Source organism: Epargyreus clarus, unplaced genomic scaffold, assembly GCF_041222505.1.
Source record: "Epargyreus clarus isolate Ecla_fem2 unplaced genomic scaffold, WU_Ecla_fem_2.2 ptg000027l, whole genome shotgun sequence".
NCBI lineage: Eukaryota > Metazoa > Arthropoda > Insecta > Lepidoptera > Hesperiidae > Epargyreus > Epargyreus clarus.
Window position 1 is genome coordinate 6944300 of NW_027332234.1, and position 17074 is coordinate 6961373.

At 34.2% G+C, this 17074-nt stretch overlaps 1 protein-coding gene across 2 annotated transcripts in view; it reads right to left on the reverse strand.

The window, feature by feature from the left end:
* Positions 1 to 17074, reverse strand: part of LOC140753985 (synaptotagmin-15) — a 111337-nt gene that overhangs the window by 10060 nt on the left and 84203 nt on the right. For both annotated transcript variants that reach the window (XM_073088880.1, XM_073088879.1), the window contains exons 7-8: positions 7105 to 7229; positions 583 to 676 (exon numbers count right to left, since the gene is read on the reverse strand). In XM_073088880.1, the coding sequence (XP_072944981.1) occupies positions 583 to 676; positions 7105 to 7229 (219 nt within the window). The remainder of the gene's footprint in view (positions 1 to 582; positions 677 to 7104; positions 7230 to 17074) is intronic.

Consider the following 17074-nt stretch of genomic DNA (forward strand, 5'->3'; position numbering starts at 1 on the left):
CCACGTTTACTTGTTAGCTTATTTATATTGTTGTACTTAGTGAGTTGTAATCCGCAATTTATAAATACCATTGGTTAGAAATACAAACGAGGGAACCTTACAAAATGTAGCTGTTTGAGTTTATTGGGATTAAATTTATGTAAGCACGTTTCGTTGGGCCGGGAAATTTGCAATCTGTTGAATTTTTGGAGCACGAAATCGGCTTATAACTTATTTATGGGAACCCTATCGGAAGTACACAAAGTTCAGACTTTGTTTTGAGTAACCATCTAAATATTATCAATTAATTTATATTTAACAAACAATAAGCCGCATTGGTACAGTACAATGATTTCTTAAAAATAAAAACAATATGGTGTTTTATTTTTTTTATTTTTGGTTATTTATATATGTGATATATATTTTTAATATAGTAAGATAACTCTTTCTTTCTGTCATTTTTGTCTTACTCAAAATCAAAGGATAGGAATCTCTATCCTATCTATGTTATCTATGTATAAAAATATTTCAATTTAGAAATCTATTTTGTTCCTACGTCTACGGAATCAATTAACCAAATTAACTTATTGAACTAAAACTTACTTGGTATACAAATGTTTCGTCAAAGAACGGGTTACACGCCTTCTTTCTCTGTTTAGTTTGCAGAACTCTCCTTTCATCAGGCATCAGTTGGATCCTGGGTACAAAATTTAGGATATTATCATATTATACAAGTTTAATACAAATAAATAGAAATAAATTGCTTTATAATTTCAAAGTGAGTAAAGTAACAACAAGTTTCGTGTAAAGATTCGCTCAAAATGTTAAATTTTAGAAAGGAGTATATAGTTTACTATTATACAAATAGATATATACGAAATATAATAATTTAGACTACGACCTGGAGGAATAAATACATAGATAATACACAAACTTTGGTATGTAATGAATGAAACTTAAGTCAAACTTAACTTAGTGAAACTTCACTAAGCAGTCAGTACAAACGTGTTAAGTTTGTACTTTACCTCTTAATCACTTGACTGCAACCGCTACAAAATACTAAGTGCTTTCGCCTAAATTCTATAGAAGTTTGAATTGCACATTAATTGTTTGTAGCGTGTTTCAGTACTTGATTAAAGTTTCAATTTTGTTTAGAATATTATTGTATTCGAAATGAACCCCTCTATTATAAACGGCAACAACCAGTATCGGATAATCGGAAATATTTTTACCCGTATTCGCATTTGTCTAAAATCGATAAGTTGTCTCTAATTTATCCTTTTCCAGATCCGAAACTTTCTATCTATAGTATTATTATTGAGAAGTTTCTCAACGTTGTGTTGCCATATAAATAAAAAAATGTTAAGGGTGAACAACCCTTATGACTTAGGGGATGAAAAATAGATAGTAGCCGATTCGCAGACCTACTGAATTTGCATACAAAGCCGTTTCGGAGGAGTACGGTAACTAACATTGTGTCACGAGAACTTAATTTAGAAGAGAAGAGAATTTTATGTATAAGATAAAACAAAAATAAGTATATTTTACAATGTTGAATAAGTTGTATAATAAAAACACTGCGAACCTCCCTCGTCTGTAACAAAATTGAGTGTATATTATCGCAGAAATAATACGAGCCAGACTTAGATTTACTTACTCCAATTACAGATATCAAATATTGTTTTTATTAAAAGTTTAGTCAGCGTTTATTTTGAAATGATTCTCAATTTGTAGCTCTTCTTCAAAGTAAATATACCACTCTCAGAATAATTGACCTAATTACTTTGCTTGAGCCACTCAAAAATATCTTAACAGTGAAGGTAAGAAAAAAAAATATTTTAATACGTGATAAATATTTTTATACAATAGGAGTAGCAGACGAGCACGCAGTCCACCTGATGGTAAGTGGCACTCTTGGACATCTGTGTTTACGGCCAGATAATATCTATTCCTACCGGTTGGCCACAAATACGCCGCTACCCCTGAGGACTAAGCTGAAACGCTTTAGAATAGTATGTCGCCTTTACCAAACCCTTCAAATTAAAACACAGCAGCGCTTAAAAGTACTCTTATTAGTCAGAAATAGGTGAGGTGTGCCACCGGAGTCGAACCACAAAGGGTTGTACCACCTTCATAACTCTTACATATTACATACGTAAAGTACACGCCAAAGTTGAAACACAAAGAGTTCTACTACCTTCAAAGCCGTTTGTCAGTCAGTATTAGAGCTTTATTACGAAGATATTTATACAGACAACATCTCTGAGTAAATCTGACCCAATTTCATGACACCGTGACTTAAGCCGCTTTGTTCCTACCACAAATATAACCTGTACATAAATAAATAAATAAATTGTTACGTTTATATACCTACGTTTCATAAATTGATAGCAATAAGGAAAATGAAAGATTTAGTCCGAATATACGAATTTTCAGATTTTTTCTATATAAATGTAAGAGCTTACAGGGCTTTACTTTAACTGTAACACATCTTTGGAAGCCAAATATTAAGTAGAAAAATATCCTGTAATGATAAAAACGAAAAAGTAATGACCGAAAAGCCTACGCTACTGAAGCTAGAACCATAAAATCAGATCGAATCGCACTAAGATTGGACATTATAATCTACCTCTAACTGGTTAAAAAAGGGGTTAAAATGTAATTTAAAAGTTTCTGTAATTTCAACCCCGGATTACTAACATTAAGGACAATAAACATTACATTAGACTATCACTGCTTACTCTGTATACGAGTACTCTATTGAAATGTGTCATATATGTAGGTACAATATTCGTATGTGCCGCTTTAGCGAGGGACGCGACTAGCTGACGATAAACAAAACACGTACGTTAGATGTGTCAATATTTGGCAGGTTACGTATCTCGTATCAAACTGGTATACCCGTACAGGCACCTAGAGGGTATGAGGGTGTGTGTTCAATTCAATAGGTTTCAATGAATTTCGATACAGTTTTGAACTAGACATAAACATCCATAGGATGTAAATGTGTTATAACGTATCTGTAGACGGACATGACATTTTAAGATTCACTCGTGTACCTAAATAAATCAAAACCAACAATTATGTCTATTATACCTACCCTTTCCGCTAGGTATACTTGTATGTTATTCTACTCGACAGATACTCGTAGTGATCATCAAAAATAATTACAATAATTTAATACATAGTTCAAATCATAAAATGGCAACGCATTTTTTAAAGTTTGTGATAAACAATAAATTATCATGTAATTTAATGGGTAAAAAAGTTCTAGAAGGCAAGTGAAGTCTACCAATTCGTAATTGGTGAGCGCGGTAAACTGTCTTTAGCCGTCCTCATTCCGGAGGAGATTCCACCAGTAAAAAGTTGTTGATAATGATGATTATTCCTAAAAAAATCTGTAAGTCATCGCTCAAACAATAGATAAACCGTATTGGTTAACCTGAAATGTCTCATTAAAATACAGTATGCTGATCACATGTGTTGTTATGCAAACGACGTGGCCGGTTTGCAATTGGGTTTTGTTATATGTACCGTAATACTAGCTGTCGATTGCGGTACGTTTCTCTTTCTGTACGTTTTCCATTTTGAAGCCATTTTGAAGGTGATAGAGCCCTTTGTGGTTTAATTTCGGTGGCACCACCACCACACATACTAGTAATTCTGCCTATTAACAGTATCGTTAAGCGCTGTTGTGTTTCGTTTTGAAAGGTAAGGGAGACATACTAACTGGATGCATTCAAACTTAGTCTTCAGCGGAAGTAATGCATTTGCTGCGGCCTCAAGTAGGCCTGTAATACTATCTGAAGTTGATTACAGATGTGATCATCATGGGTGGCAATATCCATTTAACATCAGGTGGATAGCATGTTCCTGTACTACTTGCATAATTAAATTAGATTCAAGAAGTAATATTTTTCTATCGCCCGGGTTTCTGCCCGTGTGATTCTGGTCCGTATGTGTGTCACTGACATCCTATCCTATTCCTATCTTCATACTTCATTTTTCATAGATACTTGTATGTAATCCACACGCACACGGTGCACGAAGAGAGTGTAGTGGGCTAATTTACACATGTGAGGGAGAAAAGCATGCAAACTTTAACCCCTATGACAAACAAAACATTCTTAAGGATTTCTTACTTATACAAATTTTGGAGTTTCACGCCAACAACCCAAAACTCGGTCTATAGTTTTAGAAGTTTTATGTAAATTAAAATTAATTAACATTTGCATGAACAACGACATAGAATTAAGCAAATTTACAAGTCTGAGTGTTCCCCATAATGTTTTCAAACGAGTGCGATGCAGATTAATCCCCAGCCAGCCATTGTGGACTATTCACTAAGCCCTTTTCATTCTGAGAAAGACCCAAACCCGGTAATGAAGCGGTAATGTTTGATGTTTATGTCACGAGAGTGTTATGAGCAAAACTTACTTTAACGAGGCGTTTTATAAGTTCTCAGGGGTATTATGCATCTATTTTAATAGAATCATATTCCTATACCATTTTATGCTAATATTACGCAAAATCAGGATATTTTTCATGTAACTGTTAACCAAACCTTTATTATACAACCTTAAACATTTCCAATTATATTTGTAAACCAGGTTTAAATGCGAGTCTTATAGAATAAGTAAAATAAATCAAATGTGAAGTCACGACTGCTAATGTTATTGATTTTATTATAAAGTGCGTTTATCTAGCGAATAATGAGTGTATTGTATAAGCCAGTCCATTATAAGTTCTCCCGAAGAAAATTTACTGACTTGCACGACAACGAAGCTTACTCAAATAGACGAATAAGTAGTCTTTTGTATGGTTATAAATCAATCAAAATAATTATGTTGCTCCTATTTCTTAAAAAAAAAAGATAGAGCTCCGCGTAACACATTATGTACCTATTGAAATAATTTTATTTGTTTCGTATTTAGAATTTTGAACTACAAAGAGAATTCGTGAATATACAATGAAATAGCAACAATTGTAATAGCTGGATGAAACGAGAATTTTAATGGATTCTGAATTGTTAAAATGGGGTGTTAAGCGGAATGGGTTAAACGATTATCAGTATAAAGACTATTTAATACACTACTCTCCATGGATTGTATTAATTTTTATTCAACAGCTTAATAATACCAAAATAACAATTCCGCTGAATTGTTAAGTATACCGCTGTAAAGTTTTACATCGAATTACTAGATATAATATTTTAAAGGAAACAAAGATGAAGACTTAACTTCAAGAATATCTAGTTTTAGTATAAAAAGTCTAAAAATTATGAAACAATTTACGGCCGGAAAGTACGTTAAATTAACACAACATTAATAATATATTTCGTGTTTTAAATAACGGTAACTACTTAAAACCCGAAACAATAAAACCAACAAGAAAATGTAGGCTATAAATTATACTAGACATTCCATGTATACTAAGATGGTTTATCTTAGTACTAGTAATTATTACAAAAACTAACTGCTTAATAACAATAAAACTAAAAAAACTAATATGAGTCGAACTCGCACATCGAGGGTTCCGTACCGCCAAAATTTTCATATATTTTTTTTATTTTTAGTATTTGTTATTATAGCAGCCACTGAAGTAAATACATTGTGAAAATTTGAACTATCTACCTATTATGCTTCATTTCATTCTTTCGCATTGATAAAGCGAAAAAAGTCGAGAAATAGCGATTTCTTGTATGGCATCCTCCATTTATTTTCAACTTTATTTTTAGTATTTGTTGTTATAGCGGCCGTCATTATGTATCCTCTGTAAAAATTTCAAGTGTCTACCTATTAATGCCAGAGATAGGGCCCTGTGACAGACGGACAGACAGCGAAGTCTTAGTAATAGGGTTCCGTTTTTACCCTTTGGGTATGGAACCCTAAAAAGGAAATTAATGTCACTTTCACAATTCTGACGCATCCAACGATCCCTCATTAAAATCCGTCAAGCCGTTTGGGTTGCAGGGCGTGGCAAGAATATACATACAAAGAAGCCTTTGTTCCAAAAAATATTAACCATCGCAGTAGGGTAAAAGAAAAATAGCAAATTATAATATTGCCAACCCTAGTTAGCAACCCCGTTTAATTAGGTTAAAACTGTATAACAGTATGCCTAAAAGCGTCAAAGAGTTTGGAGTGGTTTGCTCATGAAAATAATAGGCACACGTCGTATATTGTTGGACCACTCATTTTATAGAAATTGGGACTCTACTAGAGTACTCTGTCTAAAATATAAAATATTTTATGCGTAAATAAGAATATATTACTAAAGTGAAAATGAGATACGCTTCAAAAATTCTTTATAGCCCTTTGTTATATTACTATTTTAAAATATTACGCTTTTATACCTAAGGTTGAATATTGAAATCGTAATTCTCTAGTGAAATATGATATGATTTTTAGCAACACTCACCTAAAAGACACTCAATCAAATCTAATTTAAATTTCAAGGCATGAAATATAAATCTAGGCGATCATTTTTTTTCTAGATTTCTATAATTATACAATGCGACCATCTTAATCTTAGTGAGATACTCGTTTGTTATCGGCTTCAAGTAGGAAAACTGCTTTTGTTTAAATTACTTGTCTTAATTTTAGTCGCCATAGAGATATACAAATTGTGATATGTCGTAATCGGATTTAGTATGGCCATTTAACAAACTACAGGTCCATCAGTTATTTACATCGCGATTTTTTATACAGAGCCTATTCATAATTGTGAACCTATTATAAATGAATAACCTCTTATATCTTACATAACTTTTAATATTATACTTACATAAACAAAGTGACTCATAAAATAAAGTTCAGTATATTAATACCAAACGGTAGGCACCTACGTACACAGAGTTTATTCATAATAATAAAAATTAAATAATTATAAAATTTGAGATTTAACTTACATAAATATCATACTTATATAAACAAAGTGACGCATACAATAAAGTTCAGTATATTAATATCAATCAATCGGCCTACGCAAACAGGAACCTACGTAGACGCTTTGTCCGCTGAAAGTTCTATCAAATGTCATCATAATTTGTCTACTTCATAAGCTTAAGTGATTACATAATGGCCTAATATTATTTTATTTATAGCATATAATGGTAATACTTACTTTATGTAAGGATCGCAGGCATTAGCCAGGGCGGGTGTGCGTGACGGGAGATGCTTCGCCTTTATAATGTGCACCTGGAGTCGCTCCGTACAGCTCTCGTACTTCAGCGTGAACCACACTCGACCCTTGGGAATAACGTAAGGTTAATTATACATGTTAGAGAAGGTATAATACTGAGGTTACAAGCTAGCATCAGACCACCTGATGATAAGTGACTACGGCTTGTGGACATCTATTAACTGCATATAACATTTGATTCCAATATGAAATTCGTCATAAATTTCGTTAAACAATTTTAATTTATTTATTAAATGTATTAAGTAAGAAACGTTTGTTTTGTTTTATATAGGTTGTCTTCGCAATTTTACAATATTTCTCCCACCGAAAATAAAATCTCAGGTAGAAAAATTGCAGGTGAGAATGATGCTAATATATTTCAAGGTAAAAATGTCAACCCGACAAAATAGGTAGTTGGGAGCAAAATCTATAACGCCTACGTAGCTCTTTTGTATTTTTATCAATGACCTCTTTGCTACTGGTATAACATTTTAGACTATATATTTCATAACAACATATACGTCGTGCTAAATCGCTTGATACGTTTAAAAATGAAGTTATGAAATTATATTCTAATCCATAACTTTCCTTCTTCCTGTCGTCATTTGCATGAGATATTATGATCCCTTTCTTCTATCAATATTTATTATCTTATGTTCTTTACTTTATTCGTCTGTGCTTGTTTCTATGTGTTTCTATGTTTACGATAAGGCCGCCTATTGCATATGATTAACTATAATTGTATATATATTTTCTGTTGAAGTGTGCAATAAAGAATATCTATCTATCTATTATGGTAATTAAATGAAAATTCTGTAGTTTATTTTTATAAATTAGAAGTAACAAACGAGCATGCTCCTTTACCACACCCTTCAAACCAGAACACAGCAACGTTTAACACTGCTGTTATAAGGCAGAAATAGGTGTGGCGGTGGTGCCGCCGGAGTCGAACCACAAAGGGCTCTACCACCTTTAAAGTACGTAACTACGTACAAATTATAATAAGTCTTTTTGTGATAGCTTATTGACAACGTTTTCCCACATTTTCAGTCTATTTGTGACCACGGTACAAATATATAGATCCTTATACCGTGTTGTGACGAAGTCTATAAATACTTGTCATGTTTCAATCCACTTGTACCAATTTCAGTTCACTTCAGTGCAACCTACGTCGATCCGAATATTCCTTTGAGGTATTAGCGTATGAAACCATAGTGTTGCATATAAAACGCAAACGGAATATTCAAAGTTCATTTCAATACATTAATGTTATACAAGTTTACTCCCATTAAAATGCAAGCACGGTAGGGCTAAGTTCCAAAATACGCACATAAATATTCATTAGATAACTTTTGACGGAAAAATTTAAGGGAATTTATGGCATCACGTAATTTAGCTTATGATTAATGACATTTTATATCCTGAAGAAAATTATTTACATAATATATGCGAGTTCGGTAGCAAATGAAAGAATGTGTCTGTATATTAACACAGAGAGTCACATTTGGTACGAGTATGTTTGTGTGTCGTACGTTTTTTAGAGAGTTGTTTCCACGAAACTTGCATTCAAATGGAGACGAGCCGATAGAAGAAGAAGGTAATTTTCCCATATTGAGTGTATTGGGGAGTCGGAAATAGTCTGTTTCAGCATGATAGTAATAGTAAAAACGCAGTGTATAAATATTTCTTTGAAAAAGTATCGGGAAAGATCTGGAGGCACGGCAGTGCCTCCGCCAAGTCGAGCCAAAAGAAGCGGCACGGCCGTACCATACTTTTCCCGAAGCAATTCGGCCCGTTTTTGACCCCCTGTAACTTCGTTGTATATGAAGCTAGAAGCCTGAATTTTCAGGAGCCAAGCAAGCATTGTATAGACACGGTGTATTACCAATTTCATTTAATTTGAACCAGTAGTTTAAGAATTACAAGTAGTCAAAGTTCGTAATTTTGTCACTCACTGACTGACCGATCATCAAAATGTTAAGGCACTTCTAGCAGACATAGAAGGTTAAGATTGAGAATACAATTAGTGTTTAGTATATAACTCACGGAAAAACTATAATATTTTGCAATTTCTTTCCGGTTATCTAGATACACCAACTACATAAAATAACTTTGTATCCTATCTGGAGGCACGGCAGTGCCTCCGCCAAGTCGAGCCAAAAGAAGCGGCACGGCCGTACCATACTTTTCCCGAAGCAATTCGGCCCGTTTTTGACCCCCTGTAACTTCGTTGTATATGAAGCTAGAAGCCTGAATTTTCAGGAGCCAAGCAAGCATTGTATAGACACGGTGTATTACCAATTTCATTTAATTTGAACCAGTAGTTTAAGAATTACAAGTAGTCAAAGTTCGTAATTTTGTCACTCACTGACTGACCGATCATCAAAATGTTAAGGCACTTCTAGCAGACATAGAAGGTTAAGATTGAGAATACAATTAGTGTTTAGTATATAACTCACGGAAAAACTATAATATTTTGCAATTTCTTTCCGGTTATCTAGATACACCAACTACATAAAATAACTTTGTATCCTATATAAGTATATAGGATTACAAAGTTACATTTGCAGTTAATGAATCTGTGTTCCTGTCCGCGAAATGTACGAGTAGTAGGGGAGCCCATGATGCTTAATGGGAAGAAACTCGAGCGTCGTTTGGACCTATACGATTGTATAGATTACACTTTAGTGAGTGAAGAAAAGTTTGTATGATATTTTTCGATTCACGGTGGGAATAGCTTCTAGAGGATTCGAAAGATGTAAAAAAAATGAGTCAGACGGACATACTCAAGGCGCAGCAGAAATATGTTTATCTGCTGGTTTGCAGCCATACGAGAGGTAAAAATGGAGAAAAATAATTACACCAGTGCATTAGATTTTCAAAAGGGGATATTAAGTTACCCCAGATGAGTCGCCCATTCGAAAGACTGACGATTCGATTCGAAAGACTGTCAGTGTCACTCTTTGAAAATGCAAAAAAAAATCGTTATCTTGACACACTCGAGGGCGTAAGATTATTATACAGGAAATTCCAGCTGATGTTTTACTTCTCATAACCCTTCATCTGACGATTTAGTGGAGGGGTCTTTTTATACCGACGATTTGAAAAAAAATGTATTTTCCATAAAATTTGCCTTTTCCTTTAGCTTGTTATACACCATTACTTTCCAGGGATTCATGCTAATAAGTGACTCTATCAGATAGTGTATGTACATATCCTCTTTTTAAATGACTGTTTTTTCTAACATCTATTACGGTTCAATAGATAAAGTGAAAAACGCCAAAAAATAGCAGGTCCTTATATGTTTGTCCCTGTAGTTCCTGGACTAAAATAGGGCTACGATATCCCCTGCCTGTCGTAAGAGGCGACTAAAAGGGGCTTCCGGAGTTGGGCGTGGCACGAGTGGGAGCTCGAACCGTCCTATAAGTGTCCCCGGGAAGGACGGCGGTATGTGTGGTCGCATACCGTCGTGAACACCGGATAGTTTGGGAGGAGCGAAAACTGCTCCCCCAGGGCAGAGCTCGATCGGGGCATCGCGCTTGGAGGACTTCGGTTGCGTTTCGTCGGAGATCCCGGAGTTCTCCAACAAACATTGAGGACGGCCACCGGGGGGTTTTAGTGCGGTAAAAGTCCCACATAACCCCGCGTCACTTCCACGTCATTATAAAGAAAAAAACTCTCTTTATTTGAAAGTTTTTATTTTTATTTTTAGTACTTGTTGTTAAAGTGGTCATCATTATACATATTCCGTAAAAAAATTAAGTTTCTATCCATTAAGGTTCCAGAAATAGAGCTCTATGTCAGACAGACAAACGGACAGCTTAGTAATAGGTTCCGTTTTTACCCTTTAGGTACGGAATCCTAAAAAGTAATATAATATCAAAAACATTCCGAATTTCTGACAAATGTCATGAGAATAAAACTATATGTTGCGGCTAATGTGCCTAATCAGTTAAAACGCAGATTAGCTTGCCCATTACATTTGTATTAAAGTACAAAACGAAGATTGTATCAATTTTCACCCCTTGACGTCGTTTCGTGCATGCCATGATGCGTCGTCGTGTCATGAATTTACGACAAACATTGCATATTTTCAAGAAACAATATCGCTTTGCGGCATGATGTCGCTATGTATCACGATACGTCGTTATGTCGTAAAAAGGCATATGTTTTAGCCCTAAGAACAAGTCCGAAAAGATGTTTCGAATTTTACTACATAGTTAATCTGCATATTATTATCTTCTAGCTAATCTTGAGACTAACTAGTTAATGTGTATGCTAACGTATTCTGCAATCTAACGGTAACATACACAAAATACAATAACTGTCGTGAGGTAAAGCAACTGTCACCGTATTATAAAATAATAATAAGTTTGTTTCCAAGGAAACAAATGTTTAGGCAAATTTCGCCCTTGTTGCGCTTAAATAAATGTCTGTATGAAAATAAGCATACATAATTATAAAATTCACAATGTAAAATCCTTAATAACTTTTAAACGGATTACCCTAATTACACAATTCCTTTTGCCCTATCCGTTTTAGACCTAAACCTTCCAAATAGCATTAAAGACAAACCAATATCTACACAAACAAAAAATCATGTTTTCAACTTACGTAATATTTGAAAAAAAATACACCCTCTATATTATTCCACTACCTCATAGTGTTGCTTATAAGGATAAAATTCTTGAAAGTAATGATAAATGACAAAGTAAAGGAAAAGCCTCATTTTTAAGAAAATTCAAATTTTTTCATAATAATTTGGCAGTTAAGTTACCGCCATTCATTAATTTAAACATTTCGCATATTAGCAATTTTTTGGCTTTATGTTTTAAATCATTCGAAAGCGGACGTTTTGTTCTCCAAGAATTTATATTTTTATGTTCGACTTAGTTAAGGTTATTTTTAGGACCATTATATTAGATTTGTAAATTGCTATGCGTTTGTAACTTGCTATGCGTATGCGGAGTTTACATACAGATGTAAAGTTGACAATTTGCGAGAATGACTTTTTCGAGTCAAATCCGAGTGATTACTTAACAAAGAGATATTGAAAATCATATTCAACGTTATTACGAAGTTGTAAACAACGAAAAATAAGAATTTTCCAATTAATCAGTTATCTATTTTTATTAAAAATAAATCCTCGGCGGGAACTTAGTTGCCAACCTATTACTTTCTCATACTAAGCCGTAAGTCATGGCCATAACATCGAAGAATTAGTTGATTAACCAACAAATTCTTCAATTTTATGACTTATGTATAGTCCTAAAGAATTATACATAAGTCATATGATATGTATAATCCTTAAGGATTAGTATGCCAAGGTATGAAAATATATGTATTTTCTTCAAAATTTTCCTTTTACTTTAATTTGTCACATAACATTACTTTCCAGAATTTTATCCTTATACGCGACACTATCATATAGTGGAATAATATAGAGGGTGTATTTTTTTAAAACTGAACTCGTTCGATTCCCGGCTAAGGAAAAAGATATTTTAAAAACTAATGATGCAGTTATAGTTTTTATCCAAATCGGCCTCGTAACCCTTTTCAGCACTTTTCGCTAATGCACTTTTCGATATTGTTCGGTGAAAAATATGGTCTAGCTGAAAATATGTATTATTAATATACTTTGCAAGTAATAATTTTAAAAATAACTACAGGCATTGGATGCAGAAGACAAATACAGACTAATAATTTAAGTATGATTTCGTTATTGGTGAGTAAACTTACTGAAAAAGGATTTAGTGTTAATTTCCGGAAAAACGGTTGCACTATTAGTAACTCTATAGATAATATCATCGCAACTGGCCACAACGTACATGGTATACATAAATTTAAACAATTTGTCAAATCACCGATATGTAATTTAACAATGTCAAATAAATATTGGCATAGAAGACTAGCCCGTACTAATCCGGAATATATGCGAATTTTAAAGAATATTGTGACTCGTCTTGATGATGTGAACATTACGACGGATATGTCGACTAGTAAGAAACCATTTCCAAAACTCTGAACGTGAGCGAACGATATACTGGAGATCGTATATACAGGTTTATGTGGTTCCATGGAAGCTACTTCATTCAACGGTTCAAGGTACATGTTATTATTTATCGACGAATATACTCGAATGTCACAATATGTTAATTTTCTCAAACATAAGAGTGAGACTTTACGAAATTTAAAAAATATAAAGTTCGCGTTGAAAAGGCAACTAGCATGTCGAACAAGTGTATGAGATCAGATGGTGGAACAAAGTTTTGTAATAGAGCTTACGATATTTTTTGTCAACAAATGAAATTCTACATCAGAAGGCGATATATAGTATATACCACCAAACAGAATGGTATGGTTGAGAGAGCTAACAGAACTATTATCGAAAAATCGAGAAGTCTATTATAAATTGAAGCGAATTTGAGCAAGAGCGTTAAATACTGTGATTTATATCAAAAACCGGAGTCCGACGAAGGCAGTGAAAGACCGCGTGCCACTACAAAAATGGTCTGGGAAACGAGTAGATGTTACCCATTTATGCTTATTTGGATGTGCAGCGTATACTCTTATACCAAACAGAAAAGACGAAAATTGGATGCAAAGTCAAAACCAATGATTTTTGTCGGATATTCATAAGAAGATATCGATTATTTAATACGAAGACACGTGAAATCACAATCAGTCGAGTTGTTAAGTTTTTAGACGATGTTTTTCCTGAGGATAACGGGAGTAATTCCAGTTGTCAAAATATTAACTTTTTCGATTTAATTTATTGTCATGTTCGAATGAAAGTGATGATGAATGAAGAGAGTGCATGACTGATGCGGGTGTTACAGGTAATATAGGTGTACGTTTGCCTGCGGTTGCAGATACAAGTGAAGTAAGTAATGTAACTAATGCTATGACGGATGTAAGCGAGTCTGAAGTAATGGAACGTGAATCTGTTGATATAAGTAATGATAGTAATAGGCGTTATCCTGTTAGAGAGAGGAAATAAACTGAATTTTACAACTTTTTAACATGTGATTTAATTTCAGAGAGTGGTCCTGTAACGGCCTGAGTGTAGGCCTGATCGTAATTTGTGCTAAAATAAAATCAAACTTGAATTCTTGTTGGACCTCCGCGTGATAGCATGCTTATAGATGACTGAGTGATTATTTGAGACCAAAAACAATGTATTTTAAAATTATTGCAAGCGTTTGGTATGTCCGTTTGTAAGTCCGTGTCAACTTCAATGGAGGTTGATTTGAAATAAACAAAAGGTAACTCAGATAGTAACAGTAGTCTACCGTGTCAGAGTTTAGAGATTCAACTATTTAGCCAGTTCCACGAAACAGTTATGTTTGGTAGTATTTTTGTAGAGTTTTGTTATAGGTGGGTAATATAGATAAAGGGGGCGTATTGTAAGAACCTTTTTAATATAAATTGTAATCTATATTACTGGTTGTGTATAAAATGATATTGTTCGGTGACTCAAGATTAATAGAACTTAATAAAAACGTAGTAATGTTACTCGTGTGCTGCGATATGATGCGATTAAAACACAATGTGAACTGTTTGTGGTATCACCGCTTCCAGCAGCACCACCGCTAGATCAATGTTTGCGTCTTAAGCGCTGCTATGTTCTAGTTTCAAGAGTGCGGTAAGGAAGATATACTTTTCCGAGGCGTTCCAGCTTAGTCTGCTTCCTCTATATTATAAAAAAAACAATGTATATCACAAGTATATGTATATTAAATTAAATTAGTTTGTTTAGTACGATTGCCAAATCCAATCTATTTATTTGAAACATAAAATATTTTTAATATTGATATGGTCCCATGAGATGTTGTTAGGTTAGATAGTGAGATAATACCTTAAGACGGAAGGTCTCTTAAGTAGAGTCTGTATGAATCAGCCGACTTGGATTCCATGGATCTTACGACTTTTTACGGTGGAAGAGCTGAATGGCGAGACTTGGATTTTTTTACAAGCAGTGTTTTTGATGGCATTATATATTCATATCATCTTTCAAAAAAAAAAACTCATTCAAGTGAGAAATAGACGGATAGTAATTAGATGTAAATTGTCTTATAATATTCCCATTTTTTGTCAGAGTAAAAAAATGTTTTGTGTAAAAATAAAGTAATATAATATTTCTAATTACATAAGCCTGATATTAAAACATTAAAAAAGAATCGTTCTTGCGAGCGAAACTAGATTTTAATAAATTAGTTTACATAACTTCGCAAAATTGATTTAATCAATTTTAATATAGATAATAATCTCTATTGTCGAGAATTAGCAAATCATATTGCGTCAAAATCAAAGTTGACTTTCAATTACTTTGCAGTGCTTTCTATTATAATTAACCGATTCATTGATTACCACGCATACTTGAATTACCTCGTTAAACAATTAGAGATATCACAAAGCTATTAATATCTTCAGATTGTTATATTATGTTAAAATTTTGTAATTGAAGGTAATTAACATGCCTACGACTTAGTATTGTCTAGAAGCCCTTGACATGACTTCTACTTTTATTTGTATTTTTTTTCAAAACTTAATGTAGAAAGCATTCAGGAAGCATTCAAAGAAGCATTCAGCCTATTTAATGGTAAATAGCTACTGCCAACCACGGACATCTTTACGAAGGAAAGTGGTCGTCCTATACCGCGGCGTGACTTCGCCGCGTGGCGTAGGGAACGCGGGCCTCGAGGGATCCAGGCAATCCCCTCAGTGAGTACACTGCCCACCTGTGTTGAGCTGACGTAAGGCAGCGGTGCAGCAAGCGGTCCTCTATGCGACCTGTTCTAGGCTGCGTGTGCAGATTTTCAGACCTCCAGATGGTCGGAGGACTCCTGTCCCTCGAATTCACGAGGGAGCAGGCGCCCGTCAGGTGATCGAACGTGAAGGGGCGCGATGCCTCTCAGATGGGCATGTGGCCCATCTTCAGCACGTTCGTACATAAGACGCGCCAACATGGCCACAATCTTGTCCAAGGTCGGAACCTTGAAGTTGTGCTTTTAATGAACTCACATAAGACTAGAGGCCTATCTGAGGTCACCTACACCAACACCTTCAATACCACCTTGCAGCAATATTAGACTCGATGTGGTTTAATTTAGTTTTTCGGAGTATCAATGGATCACCGGTCGACCTGAGATAGAACCAATTCTATTTGAAGAGCGGTATACAGACGATAGTAAGTTATAATGATAAACTAATTTTTCACTCGCGACTTCAATTTCAATAACAGAAAAAGCCACTTAGCTATTTTACTGTTTTGAGCCAGTTAACATCAAAATAAATACATTAGTCAAGGTACTATTTTCGGCTATTCATAGAATAGACATACCTTTATGGCATAGGATTATGGCATAGGTACTCAAAATTTGATAGCATTTCAAATTACACAGCAACGTATTCCATTTCAGAGGGTATCCGTAACAGAGTTAATTATCCAGCTCTAGCAACGCCTGTAGGTCCGTTTATAGAGATGCAGTACTCAGTGTACTTATTTACAATCTAGAAATATCTATGAAAATGTTACTGACTTTATATTTATTAGACATTTGTATTTCTTAGTATAACGGAGATACGATGAGATACTGACAACAATCCTTTTTATGTACTTCTGCTGGGCATGATTTTTCCCTACAATTAGGTAAGGGTTAAAACACTCTACTAGTCCTAGAAAAGAATAATGGAAAAACCAAGAGCAAATTGAAAGCCTACATTGTTCAGTTACTTCTATGTGTTTCTTTAACTAACTTATGTATCAGTAACTCAGTTACTTAGTTAAAGAAACATTTGTCTGCGTCTGTGTGATGTAGGTTCGTTAGTCTACCCTGTCAACCTCCATTCATCGAGTTAGTGAACTATACGGTATTCCTCTTACTTCAAAGGGACGTACGAAATAGCAAAT